Source organism: Rana temporaria, chromosome 8 (genome assembly GCF_905171775.1).
Source record: "Rana temporaria chromosome 8, aRanTem1.1, whole genome shotgun sequence".
Classification (NCBI taxonomy): domain Eukaryota; kingdom Metazoa; phylum Chordata; class Amphibia; order Anura; family Ranidae; genus Rana; species Rana temporaria.
This window is the reverse complement of record NC_053496.1, coordinates 3,799,374-3,814,394: the sequence shown is the minus strand read 5'-3', so window position 1 is coordinate 3,814,394 and position 15,021 is coordinate 3,799,374. Positions and strand designations below refer to the sequence as shown.

General features: G+C 48.1%; 1 protein-coding gene across 1 annotated transcript in view; it reads right to left on the bottom strand.

The window, feature by feature from the left end:
- Positions 1 to 13,823, bottom strand: part of RRP12 (ribosomal RNA processing 12 homolog) — a 99,292-nt gene extending 85,469 nt beyond the window's left edge. Inside the window, exons 1-5 of the mRNA XM_040361222.1 lie at positions 13,600 to 13,823; positions 10,109 to 10,317; positions 7,723 to 7,806; positions 4,805 to 4,881; positions 4,617 to 4,722 (exon numbers count right to left, since the gene is read on the bottom strand). Of these exons, the coding sequence (XP_040217156.1) occupies positions 4,617 to 4,722; positions 4,805 to 4,881; positions 7,723 to 7,806; positions 10,109 to 10,317; positions 13,600 to 13,738 (615 nt within the window). The 5' untranslated portion in view covers positions 13,739 to 13,823. The remainder of the gene's footprint in view (positions 1 to 4,616; positions 4,723 to 4,804; positions 4,882 to 7,722; positions 7,807 to 10,108; positions 10,318 to 13,599) is intronic.
- Between the last annotated feature and the right edge of the window lie 1,198 nt (positions 13,824 to 15,021).

The following is a 15,021-nucleotide window of genomic DNA, read 5'->3' as shown; positions in this document are numbered from 1 at the left end:
ACCTGTAGAATTTTTAAAACGTCGCCTATCGAGATTTTTAAGGGTAAAGGTTTGACGCCATGCCACGAGCGGGCGCAATTTGTAAGCGTGACATGTTGGGTATCATTTTACTCGGCGTAACATTATCTTTCACAATACATAAAAAAATTGGGCCAAATTTATTGCGGTCTTATTTTTTAATTAAAAAAAGTGATTTTTTTCCAAAAAAAAGTGCGCTTGTAGGACCGCTGCGCAAATATGGTGTGACAAAAAGTATTGCAATGACCGCCATTTTATTCTCTAGGGTGTTAGAAAAAAATATATATATAATGTTTGGGGGTTTTAAGTAATTTTCTAGCAAAAAAAAATGGTTTTGTCTCGTAAACACCGACTCTGAAAAACAGGCCCGGGGCTAAAGTGGTTAAAACGGTGAAGCCGGCTTTAGAACCAGTTTAACCACTTGGCGCCCAGAGGCCGTCCTATGACGTCCTGGGCTTTGTGGTGGTATATCTGAATGACGGGTGCATCATTCAGATGTTGCAGTTTTCAGCAGGCGAATTCCTACACCCTAAGAATGGTCATAGCGGCTGTTCCACCGCTTGATTGTTCTTACGGGCGGTGAAAGGGGACGGCGTTGTCGTCGTTCGCCCGTCCACCCCTCCCATGCTTCTGACGAGCTGCGATCGGCGAGTCTGAGAACGGATCCGCCAGCCCCGGATGCTGATCATAGAGATTTCCAGCGGACCAAATGGTCGCCATGCCCGGCCTCTGCAGGACAGAAGATTGCCCGGCTATGCAGGACAGCTCAGTGAAAAATGCGCACCCGGCTGTGAAGCTGCAAGCTGTCACAGCTGGATACCCACAGTAGTATTGCCAGCGCCGTGGACAGACCGGGGAGAGCATGGAGTGTTCAAGTGCCCACGTCGCTGGATTGTGGGACAGGTGAGTGTCTTTTTATTAAAAGTCAGAAGATACACTTTTATGTAGCTGCTGACTTTTAATAAACAAAACATTTACTGGAACTGCTTTGAATTAAAAATAACCTCACTCTCTTAAAGCGGAGTTCCACCCAGTGAAACTTCCCCTTTAAGCACTCTTTGCACCCCGACATGCCACATTTGGCATGTCATTTTTTTAGAGGGGGGGGTGTAATCTCTTTTTAGTCGGACTTCCTGTCTCACTTTCTCCTTCCTGTCCCGGCCACCTAGGAGGAGACTCCTCTCGCCCTAGGCGGCCCCTCCGTGCCGGCAATCTTCTGAAACACAACACAGGTCCCGGAAGATTGGCTGGCAAATGGCAGAACGCAGTGTGCATTCGGCCATGAAGCTGTAAGCTGTCATGGCCGGGTGCCCACAGAAGATTTGACGGCGGAGAGGAGGGGGAGATGAGTGGAGCTCCAGGCGGCCGAATCAATGGACCGTGGGACAGGTGAGTGTCGGTTTAATAAAAGTCAGCAGCTACACATTTTGTAGCTGCCGATTTAAAAAAATAATAAAAATAGGGTGGAACTCCCCTTTAAAAAGTGCACTAATCCGGTGCACTACAGGGTACAGGAATTCACACACACACGGCTGCTGGGAGTTCAGGAGGGATTAGAATCCACAACTGACAAACAGCCCTGTGAGTTTCACTGCATGGTCTGTGTGCTGACATTTCTCTGGGCTTTGCACATTCCAGCACACTAGGAGTTAACACAGTGGAATGTGAAAAGAGCCAGAGAAATGCCGGCACAGACAGAGCACGTGTAGGAGTAACACATGCTGCTGATAAAATACCTGTGTGGTAATAAATGCCTTTATAATACATTAAGTGGCCACTGCTGTAATGTGCTTTTTAAAACATATGCAGATTCATACCTCATGTCTCCTTGTGTATATATATCGGGCATCACTAAATGGCGGACCGCGGTCCGGTTCCGGCCCCAGTGGCCATTATATCCGGACCGCAGCCCCGCCAAGTAGTTTCCTGTGTGTCCTCTGTCACCAGCTAGTTCGCTCGCCCGCCTGCCTGCCTCTGCGGATGCCGCTCTATACACAGCATGGCAGGCGCGGCAGGTCCGTGCCTCTAACATTGTTTCACTCCCCCCTCGCTGTACTCCCCCCTCCCCACACTGCCTGTGAGTGACTTAATCACACAGGACACGAAGCGCGACTGCTCTGGACAAAGGGCGGGATTTTTTAAGTTAAAAAGTGGGTGATTGGTTGCTAGGCTGCGGGGGCGGTCCCAGCAATAAATCACTCACTTTTAATGGGAAAAGTCCCGCCCATTGTCCAGAGCGGCCATGCTTCATTTCCTGTGTGATTAAGGTAGGGTTCTGTGGGGAGGGGGGAGTGCAATGCAATGTAGGACAGGACAGTGGACCTCTGCGATGGGGAGTCTGATGTGTCAGGACCAGTTTGTGATGGGGGGGGTCATCCTGTGATAGGGGGTCTGTGATGGGTCAGGACCAGTTTGTGCTTTGGGGGGGTCAGTCTGTTATAGGGGGTCTGTTATGGGTCAGGACCAGTTTGTGATGGGGGGGGGGGGATCATCCTGTGATAGGGGGTCTGTGATGGGTCAGGACCAGTTTGTGATTTGGGGGTGTCAGTCTGTGATTTGGGGGTCAGTCTGTTATAGGGGGTCTGTTATGGGTCAGGACCAGTTTGTGATGGGGGGGGTCATCCTGTGATAGGGGGTCTGTGATGGGTCAGGACCAGTTTGTGATTTGGGGGGTCAGTCTTTGATTTGGGGGTCAGTCTGTTATAGGGGGTCTGTTATGGGTCAGGACCAGTTTGTGATGGGGGGTCATCCTGTCATAGGGGGTCTGTGATGGGTCAGGAACAGTTTGTGATTTGGGGGGGTCAGTCTGTGATTTGGGGGTCAGTCTGTTATAGGGGGTCTGTTATGGGTCAGGACCAGTTTATGATGGGGGGGGGGGGGGTCAGCCTGTGATAGGGGGTCTGTAATGGGTCAGGACCAGTTTGTGATTTGGGGGGGGTCAGCCTGTGATAGGGGGTCTGTGATGGGTCAGGACCAGTTTGTGATTTGGGGGGGGGGGGGTCAGTCTGTGATAGGGGGTCTGTAATTTGGGGGTCAGTCTGTTATAGGGGGTCTGTTATGGGTCAGCAGGGCCAGTTTGTGATGGGGGGGGTCAGTCTGTGATGGGTCAGGTCAGTCTGTGATAGGGGGTCTGTGATGTGTCGGGACCAGTTTGTGATTTGGGGGGTCAGTCTGTGATAGGGGGTCTGATTTGGGGGGGGGGGTCAGTCTGTAATAGGGGGTTGGGTATTTGGGGGGGTCAGTCTGTGATAGGGGGTTTGTGATGGGTCAGGTCAGTCTGTGATGGGGTCAGGTCAGTCTGTGATGGGGTCAGGTCAGTCTGTGATGGGGTCAGGTCAGTCTGTGATGGGGTCAGGTCAGTCTGTGATGGGGTCAGGTCAGTCTGTGATGGGGTCAGGTCAGTCTGTGATGGGGGGGGGGGGGGATTAGGCTGTAATGAGGGGTCTGTGATTTGGGCTGTCAGTCTGTGATGGGGGGGTCTGTGATGCGTCGGTCTCTGCAAGGGCAATAGAAAACAATTGTTTTCTATGTGTCCTGTTCACACTGCAACAGCGCCCCTGCGTGCTGAGCAGTATGTTGCAAAATGCATTCTGTTTCTATGCACCGCAATTGAACTGTGGTGCATAAAAATGAATGAAATGTATTTTTACATTTCAATAAAGTTGAAAGAAAAAAAAAAAGTGTGATGTGTGTGGGTCATAAAGATGTGTGCATGTGTGTGGTGGTGGGGGGGCGCTGTGATGGGAGGTTGTCAAGTGGAGGATATCATGTGGCGTCATAGCACCAATTTGGCATTCGGACCTCCGCTGGAAGAATATTTTTCCGACTGGACCCCCGTGAATTTTAATTCAGTACCCCTGATATATATGTATATGCCCCTCATGTGACTACATGGTCCGGCCTGCTTCTCTCCTCAAGTCTCACATCTCTCCTGACGGTCTGTTCTCAGCCCAGCCCATAGTCTTTAGCTAAAGTAACAGATCACAAGAGAGGCGGGCGGGGCTGACGTCAGAAGAGACTTGAGACGAGAGATGTGAGAGGGAGGAGAGAGGCAGGCCAGACCATGGAGTCACATGATCGCATGTACAGTTATATACACACGGAGCTATGAGGTATGAATCTACATATATTTAAAAATAAGCACATAGAGCGGTGGCCACTTAATGGATTATAAGACGCATTTATTACAAAACCAGTATTTTAAAAGACCTGCTCGGAGCGATCTCCCGGGAGGGGCGGGGCATGTTGGATGACATCACGGACATCGATTATTGGGGTCGCATGCATCGCTGCCGCATCGGGGACCCCCGAATCGCGATGCAGTGATTAAATTCAGCACCCCTATAAAATAAAATATATGTTTGTGGAGTTCGGAGTAATTTTCTATCAAAAAAAATATGATTTTTACATGAAGGAGAGAAGTGTCAGAATTGGCCTGGGTTAGAAGTGGTTAAAAAAACTACATAAAATACTCTAATAAATGTAAAAAGTATCCACCATGAAATGTCACGTGAGATGTGGGCGAAGTGACCAGCTTCTCCAATATTCCATAAACACGGAAATCCATACACAGGACAATACAAGGAAACACGACCTACCCATCTAAGAGCGGAGGTGCTGCCGCTGGTGGCCTGTAAAGACATAATATCCATGAAGGCCTTCGACGTGTCCGAGAATTTCTTAATCAGCACGGGACCCGGGACCCTGAAATACATCATCAGTTACTGGAAGGTGAAGGACCAAATGTGACCCGACCACCACTGGGGGGACACACGGGCAGACTTACCTTTTCAGAACCAGGTTCAGCAGGTAGGCAACGGCCGACAGCGACTCCGCAGACTCCACCGCTTCCAGAGTGGTCATCTATGGGAGGGAAAAATCATTTATATTATTATGTTATGCAGAGTACAGACCATGGAGGGAATCCCACATTTCATTTCCTTATTAGAAAAATGGAGAAAAACAAATCAAACGCAAATAAAGTCACCTGGGGAAGCCGGATTTTCAGAGCCAAGCTTAGGAATTGCTTTATATTTTATGCCCCTGTTGACGGCTTTCTGAGCCGAAACGCGTCGGGTTTTGCTTCATAGCACCCCCATACTGCTTTTATTTCTCATTTATGTGATTACTTTTTTGTATGACCATTTTTATTCTAATAAACCTTCAGTGGATTTTATGACCTGCACCATTTGGGGTGAGCGAGTGAGAAACTTATAGCGCAACAGATGCAAACTGAATCGCCTCTGGGCGCTTAGTATCCATTCCCTGAGTAAACTTTTTTGCCCTCAGAATAGATGGGTTTTGATTTTTCTTCTGAAGGCCAAGTAGTTCACCTCCAGTCAGATGCTGGTTGGTAGAGCGTTCCATAGTCGAGGTCCTTGGACTGCAAATCTTGGTTCTCCTTTGGACTTGTATCTGGCTTTGGGTATCTGGAGTAGATTTTGGTTGGTGGATCGCAGAACGCGACTGGGGTTGTGAGCTTTTAGTTTTTCGCATAGATATTGGGGGGAATTTCCTTGATTGGGGCACTCATGGCCCATATCTACTCTGCAGCAGAAGGCCCACTGGTTCATCGCTCCAGTCTCCAGGACCAATTTCACAGAAGTCATCGAGACCATTTGGCCAACTCGGGAGACCCACATTTGCCACCTTTTGGGGGGGGGGGGGGTTCGTGGGGAGCAGATACATGTTTTTCTTTACAAGTACCCTATTCCTACTTCAGGGTGACCAGGTCATGGCAAAATTACTTCAGCAGCTGCCCCCCCCCCCCTCCTCCTCTTCTGCCAGGCCATTGAGAGAGCGCAGCGCACATGCGCAGTAGGGGACCCGGTGGTGAGGCGGAAAAAGGCTACACTGCCAGGTTCACCTACCTACAATGGCGGTAGCCGACATCGCTGGACTCCAGGACAGGCACGTGTCCTATTGTTAAAAGTCAGCAGCTACACAATGTGTAGCTGCTGACTTTTACATTTTTTAAAGGGGCGGAGCGGAACTCCGCTTGAACTGACAAGAGATTTCACATGAAGTCAACGAGGGCCAAGTAAATTTTTCATAAATGGAAGATGGGTGCCCAATGAAACGGCGGTGGCTAATATTTGAGTGCTGTTCCTATGTGATGAAATTACACTGACCACTCTCTTGCCTGCTGACCGCCATGACCCGTGCATGAACCTGCCTACTCTGTAGCCTGCTGAACGCCGCGACCTGGGGGTGGACCCAACCGCCGCGACCCCCCCCTCCCAGGGCTGGACCCAACCGCCGCGACCCCTCCCTCCCGGGGCTGGACCCGACCGCCACGATCCCCCCCCCCCTCCCGGGGCTGGACCCGACCGCCGCGATCCCCCCCCTCCCGGGGCTGGACCCGACCGCCGCGACACCGCCCCCTCCCGGGGCTGGACCCGACCGCCGCGATCCCCCCCCCCCCTCCCGGGGCTGGACCCGACCGCCGCGACACCGCCCCCCTCCCGGGGCTGGACCCGACCGCCGCGACACCGCCCCCCTCCCGGGGCTGGACCCGACCGACGCGACACCGCCCCCCTCCCGGGGCTGGACCCGACCGCCGCGACACCCCCCCCCTCCCGGGGCTGGACCCGACCGCCGCGACACCGCCCCCCTCCCGGGGCTGGACCCGACCGCCGCGACACCGCCCCCCTCCCGGGGCTGGACCCGACCACCGCGATCCCCCCCCTCCCGGGGCTGGACCCGACCGCCGCGACCTTCCCCCCCCCCCCCGCGGGCTGGACCCGACCGCCGCGACCTTCCCCCCCCCCCGCGGGCTGGACCCGACCGCCGCGACCTTCCCCCCCCCCCGGGGCTGGACCCGACCGCCGCGACCTTCCCCCCCCCCCCGGGGCTGGACCCGACCGCCGCGACCTCCCCCCCGGGGCTGGACCCGACCTCCGCGACCTTCCCCCCCCCCCCGGGGCTGGACCCGACTGCCGCGACCTCCCCCCCCCCCCCGGAGCTGGACCCGACTGCCGCGACCTTCCCCCCCCCCCCGGAGCTGGACCCGACTGCCGCGACCTTCCCCCCCGGAGCTGGACCCGACACGACCCCCCCCCCCCCCCCCCCCGGAGCTGGACCCGACGCAACCCCCCCCCCCCCCCCCCCCCCCCGGACCCGACCGACGCGAGCCCCCCCCCCCCCCCCTCGGAGCTGGACCCGACCCACGGACAGAAATACAAATATCTTCATTATTCAGAATTCATTAAAAAATAAATGTGCATCAGCCCTACAAATAAGCCACACACATTACAACTATAGCACCCCCCTCCACATTCCTGTGCTAGACCCCTTTATAGAACCACCCCCCTTCACATTGCAGCCCCCCAGACCCCGCCCCCCCAGGCGTTCCTGTTCTACATTGCGGAGGGCAGGAGGCACAGCAGGTGACATTGTAAGTGCAGCAAAGCGATGGACGGGGCCCAGTTAAACGATTGGTTGCTCAGACTTACATTCTAGCAACCAATCGGTTAACTGGGCCAGCCCCCCTCATCTGTCCATCACTGTGCTGCTCTTTCCATGTCAAAACAGAGCCATCGGTGGCTGAGGGGAGAAAAAGAAAAAAAAAGATGATCCTAAATGCCGCAACTGCGGTGATTTCAGATGAGACATTGACTTGGTCCAGACCCAGACCGCGGTTCGCCATTTAGTGATGATTATAAATACGAAGACAAATGGCAACCATGCAGAGAAATCACTCACCAGAGCAGCAAAGTATTCCGTTTCCGTCTCCTTCCCTCCCTGAGAGCGGATCACTTCTGTTACTGCAGCCAGAACCGCACAGATCTAAAAGACAATCAATAAAGTATCAGATCTATACTTTGTATCAGTGATAGAAATCCTGCAAAGGAATGCAACAGTTATAAGGGACATTCTTCCCACTGATCACCAATGTAAGGGACATTCTTCTCACTGATCACCAATGTAAGGGACATTCTTCTCACTGATCACCAATGTAAGGGACATTCTTCCCACTGATCACCAATGTAAGGAGCATTCTTCCCACTGATCACCAATGTAAGGGACATTCTTCCCACTGATCACCAATGTAAGGGACATTCTTCCCACTGATCACCAATGTAAGGGACATTCTTCCCACTGATCACCAATGTAAGGGACATTCTTCTCACTGATCACCAATGTAAGGGACATTCTTCTCACTGATCACCAATGTAAGGGACATTCTTCCCACTGATCACCAATGTAAGGGACATTCTTCCCACTGATCACCAATGTAAGGAACATTCTTCTCACTGATCACCAATGTAAGGGACATTCTTCCCTCTGATCACCAATGTAAGGAACATTCTTCCCACTGATCACCAATGTAAGGAACATTCTTCCCACTGATCACCAATGTAAGGAACATTCTTCTCACTGATCACCAATGTAAGGAACATTCTTCCCACTGATCACCAATGTAAGGAGCATTCTTCTCACTGACCACCAATGTAAGGGACATTCTTCCCACTGATCACCAATGTAAGGGACATTCTTCCCACTGATCACCAATGTAAGGGACATTCTTCTCACTGATCACCAATGTAAGGGACATTCTTCTCACTGATCACCAATGTAAGGAACATTCTTCTCACTGATCACCAATGTAAGGAACATTCTTCTCACTGATCACCAATGTAAGGAACATTCTTCTCACTGATCACCAATGTAAGGAACATTCTTCTCACTGATCACCAATGTAAGGGACATTCTTCTCACTGATCACCAATGTAAGGGACATTCTTCTCACTGATCACCAATGTAAGGGACATTCTTCCCACTGATCACCAATGTAAGGAACATTCTTCTCACTGATCACCAATGTAAGGGACATTCTTCTCACTGATCACCAATGTAAGGGACATTCTTCTCACTGATCACCAATGTAAGGGACATTCTTCCCACTGATCACCAATGTAAGGGACATTCTTCTCACTGATCACCAATGTAAGGAACATTCTTCTCACTGATCACCAATGTAAGGGACATTCTTCTCACTGATCACCAATGTAAGGGACATTCTTCTCACTGATCACCAATGTAAGGGACATTCTTCTCACTGATCACCAATGTAAGGGACATTCTTCCCACTGATCACCAATGTAAGGGACATTCTTCTCACTGATCACCAATGTAAGGGACATTCTTCTCACTGATCACCAATGTAAGGGACATTCTTCTCACTGATCACCAATGTAAGGGACATTCTTCTCACTGATCACCAATGTAAGGGACATTCTTCTCACTGATCACCAATGTAAGGGACATTCTTCCCACTGATCACCAATGTAAGGGACATTCTTCCCACTGATCACCAATGTAAGGAGCATTCTTCCCACTGATCACCAATCTAAGGGACATTCTTCCCACTGATCACCAATGTAAGGGACATTCTTCTCACTGATCACCAATGTAAGGGACATTCTTCCCACTGATCACCAATGTAAGGAACATTCTTCTCACTGATCACCAATGTAAGGAACATTCTTCTCACTGATCACCAATGTAAGGGACATTCTTCTCACTGATCACCAATGTAAGGGACATTCTTCTCACTGATCACCAATGTAAGGGACATTCTTCTCACTGATCACCAATGTAAGGGACATTCTTCTCACTGATCACCAATGTAAGGGACATTCTTCTCACTGATCACCAATGTAAGGGACATTCTTCCCACTGATCACCAATGTAAGGGACATTCTTCCCACTGATCACCAATGTAAGGGCCCTGTGATATTTTCAGTCTCCGGCTACTTCTCAGCCTAATCTAGGAATGTGTGTAATGAGAATGAACATAATCAATGAGCTACAAGTCCCATCTGCCACTGAGGCAGTCAGCTTGTAGTTGTGAATGAACTTTCCTGCTCTTTAGCAATTGTCCGCCCCTAGGGAGGTACGGGGAGGTATGGGGGAGGGGTACGGGGGAGAGAGCGGTACTGGAGCCTGACATTGTAGCCGCCATCTCCTGATTATAGGTGCAATGCTCTGCAGGCTAACAAAATAAATAAATGCACATTTCTCTATTTGTAAAACAAAGTGCAGTAATTATTGGTTATTGAAGGCGAAGTTCTCCTTCGTCACCCACCTCCTTGTGAGCGGCCGAGTTGGACTCCCAGAATCTCTGGACTTTGTTGAAGGTGAGGTTGGTGCAGTCGGAGAGGCCGCTGAGGAAGGTGGCTCCGGATCTTTCTGTGATGGCCATTTCCTCCTCCTCCGGCCTCTTCTGTATGGACAGGGAACCCGACTGCAGGTCATTGTGCAGCTTTACAGCGTCTACCGTCAGATCGCTCTTCCCTGGAGAACAGAAATATGAACATCAACCAATGACACAGGTGGGGGGTGCAGGTGTTGCCTAAGGGGCGGCGGGGGAAGAGACACAGGTGTCGCGTAAGGCGGCGGGGGAAGAGACACAGGGGTCGCGTAAGGCGGCGGGGGAAGAGACACAGGGGTCGCGTAAGGCGGCGGGGGAAGAGACACAGGGATCGCGTAAGGCGGCGGGGGAAGAGACACAGGGGTCGCGTAAGGCGGCGGGGGAAGAGACACAGGGGTCGCGTAAGGCGGCGGGGGAAGAGACACAGGGGTCGCGTAAGGCGGCGGGGGAAGAGACACAGGGGTCGCGTAAGGCGGCGGGGGAAGAGACACAGGGGTCGCGTAAGGCGGCGGGGGAAGAGACACAGGGGTCGCGTAAGGCGGCGGGGGAAGAGACACAGGGGTCGCGTAAGGCGGCGGGGGGAAGAGACACAGGGATCGCGTAAGGCGGCGGGGGAAGAGACACAGGGATCGCGTAAGGCGGCGGGGGAAGAGACACAGGGATCGCGTAAGGCGGCGGGGGAAGAGACACAGGGATCGCGTAAGGCGGCGGGGGAAGAGACACAGGGATCGCGTAAGGCGGCGGGGGAAGAGACACAGGGATCGCGTAAGGCGGCGGGGGAAGAGACACAGGGATCGCGTAAGGCGGCGGGGGAAGAGACACAGGGATCGCGTAAGGCGGCGGGGGAAGAGACACAGGGATCGGGTAAGGCGGCGGGGGAAGAGAAACAGGTATCGCGTAAGGCGGCGGGGGAAGAGACACAGGTATCGCGTAAGGCGGCGGGGGAAGAGACACAGGTATCGCGTAAGGCGGCGGGGGAAGAGACACAGGTATCGCGTAAGGCGGCGGGGGAAGAGACACAGGTATCGCGTAAGGCGGCTGGGGAAGAGACACAGGTATCGCGTAAGGCGGCGGGGGAAGAGACACAGGTATCGCGTAAGGCGGCGGGGGAAGAGACACAGGTATCACCGCCATGTCCCAGTAAGCCCATTACCCCCCCTACAGTTCGAATAACTCCCTAGGGAACATTTAATCCCTTCCTCGCCCCCTAGTGTTAACCCCTTCCCTGCCAGTGACATTTACACAGTAATCAGCGCATATTTTTTTTAGCTCCGATCGCTGTATAAAAGACACTCGTCCCAAAAAAAGTGTCCGATCTGTCACGCTGCAAACGTCGCAGTCACAAAAAAAAAAAAATACAGATCGCCGCCATTACGATGACAAAAACGTATAAAAATGCTTAAGTGGTTAATTTAAAAAAAAAAAAAAAAAAAAACACATTTTTTTTATTATTATATCCTGTCACCGGTGCAGTATAATGTTGTCATCATATAACTCGTATGGCGGTGATTTTTTTGTTCCCTTTTTTTGTACATTTTAATATACATATTTTTTTTATAATAATTCTATAGTCCTCATTTTAAAAATAAGAATATAATAATTGTAGCAGAAAAAAATAAAAGATTATATATTTTTTTTTCTGCTACAAATATTATAAATCCTTATATTATTATTAATCTTATTTTTAAAGTGAGGATTATTCATTTAATATTATAAAGTGTGTGTATATGAAAAAAAATATATATATATATATATTAGTGCTGTCAGTTAAACGCGTTATTAACGGCGTTAACACAAACCCATGTTAACGCCGTCAATTTTTTTATCGCGCGATTAACGAGTCGGCGTTCGGGGGTTATACCGGGATGATGCCTGCAGCCGCAGGCATCATCCCGGTACCGTTGTTTAGAGCGGGCGATCGGCTATCCAAACCTAAAAGCCGCTCGGTTGTTATGCCGGAGGAGCGGGAGGGGACATCCCCCCCCTCCCGCCGCCTTTCGCCGCTCTGACCGGGCCTCCCGTCCCACCGGGAGACCCGATCCTCCATCCGGCGCCTTCTGTGTCCAGGCGGAGACTGACACTAAGCCGTAAACGGCTTTGATTCAGTCTCCACATTGAAACCACGGAAGCGGCGTCATGACGTCACTTCCGGGTTTCTCGGCTGCCAATGGCGCCGGATTTAAAAAAGTACACAGTATTCAGAATCGCCGTTTTCGGCGATCTGAATAATTTGAAGTGCAAAAGGAGGGCTCGGAGGTCTTTTAGACCCCCGATCCCTCCATAAAGAGTACCTGTCACCACCTATTGCTGTCACAAGGGATGTTTACATTCCTTGTGACAGCAATAAAAGTGATCAAAATGTAAATAAATAAAAAAACACAATTTAATATTATAAAAAAAAATAAAATAAATAAGAAAACAAAAAAAAAAATGTTTTAAAGGGTGAACCTCCTTAATCGCGCGATTAATCGTGAGTTAACTATGACATTAATGCGATTAATCGCGATTAGAAATTTTAATCGCTTGACAGCACTAATATATATACACACACATACACACACACACACACACACACACACACACACACACACACACACATATATATACACACATAAAAATATTTTTTTTAAAAAAAGAATAGTTCTGACTTTAAAAATAAGATATATATTAAGGATTTATAATAATTGTAGCAGATTTTTGCTCTCCATAACATATATATATATATATATATATATATATATAATGTTATGGAGAAAAAAATCTGCTACAATTATAAATCCTTAATATATATCTTAGTTTTAAAGTCAGAACTATTCATTTATTAAAAAAATAAATAAAAAGTGTTTTTATATATATATATATATATATATATATATATATATATATATATATATATATATATATATATACACATACACATACACACATACATACATACACTTTATAATATTAAATGAATAATCCTCACTTTAAAAATAAGATTAATCATATAAGGATTTATAATATTTGTAGCAGAAAATAAAATAAAAAAAGTATAATATTTTTTTCTGCTACAAATATTATAAACCCTTATTATATTATTGATCTTATTTTTAAAATTAAAACAATTTATTAGAAAAAAATAATTATATATATATATATATATATATATATATATATATTATTTTTTTCTAATAAATTGTTTTAATTTTAAAAATAAGATCAATAATATAATAAGGGTTTATAATAATTGTAGCAGAAAAAAATATTATAAATCCTTATATTATTAATCTTATTTTTTAAAGTGAGGATTATTCATTTAATATTATAAAGTGTGTGTATATGGAAAAAAAATAAAATTTTATATATATATATAGGGGGAAATATTATCATTTTAACCAACAAAGCCCCAAATAACGATAGTGATAATGAGGAGCCTCTCTCACCGGAGGGCCGGCTGAAGAACCGGCTACGTGCGGCCTCCCGGTGTCTCCGCTCCTCGGGGTTGCATTCACTGCTGTGCCCCTTCTTCCATCGCTTCACCTTCCCGGCCACACCGGGGCGCAACTTCCCCGTTTTCCCCATCACCACACCGACTACCGGGACTCGCTGTACACACGTGTGAGAGTTACACCAATCACTTCCGGCCAGGGGGGGGGGGGCGGAGCACTACGGTGAACACCGGAAGGACTGTCTTAGTGATCGCCCTCTATAGGAAGTGCTGGCCTCTAGCGGCACCGGGGAGTATTACAGGCAGTGAAATGACACGAGATCTACAGACCCAATACAGAAAATCAATGAATTATACTTTTATTAATAGTGGTAATATTCACCTTCTTCTTATTATTACTTCTTATTACTAATATTATTATGTGCGTTCCTATCTATTATACTTTTATTAATAGTGGTAATATTCACCTTCTTCTTATTATTATTATTACTTCTTATTACTAATATTATTATGTGCGTTCCTATCTATTATACTTTTAATAATATTGGTAATCTTATTCTTCTTATTACTAATATTATCAAGTGTATTCATATTTAATATAATAATACAATTCATATCCATTTACAATATTATATAAAAATAAAACAAATCAAACATACAGAATTGTTACATATCATTAATATTATGCTAATATAAAATACAGGATTATCTATGAATAACCAGAATGAATTTAATTACATACAATAATATCTAATAATAAAAGGAATTGATCGGATTGATCGGCTGCAAGGGAGAAGTTGTTTTAGAGGCACAGACACAATTTTCTCAGTGCTGGTCATGTGACCTGCAGTGTAAAAATAGAAGCACACAGAGAGAAAACAAAACATTCTGTTACCATGGTAACCTGCACTGTGAACATAGAGCTATGTGATGTCACAGCTGCTGGAGCGAATAAATAGCCTGCAGGGGGAGGAGCTGTCAGTTGACAATAGGTCTTCACAGCAGAAGCATCTCTCTTGCAGAGCTCCTGACTGATTGATTTGTATTTCATCACATTATCTCCAGTGATTGGAATCGAGAGTCGATTGATTGATTGGCATTAATTGTCTAATCGTCTATTAATAGTAATTGGCATTTCCTGTCAGTTATTTTCTACAAGCAAAAATGAGGAACCAAATCCTTGTTATGATTGTTACTCTGTTACTCTCTTTGGGAGGACAGAGATATACCATCATCCAATCCCCAGAGGTCCACGTGGATCAGGAGGGGCCCTCAAATGTCATCGGAGGGCCCCCACAGGAGGGGATTGTGGAAACAACACCGCAGCCAGCGCAGATTCCGCTGATTTTTAGAATCCTTTACCCATGGGCTGTCCCCAGAGACGTAGCCAGACGCAGACGGTCCCCAGAGACCGCAA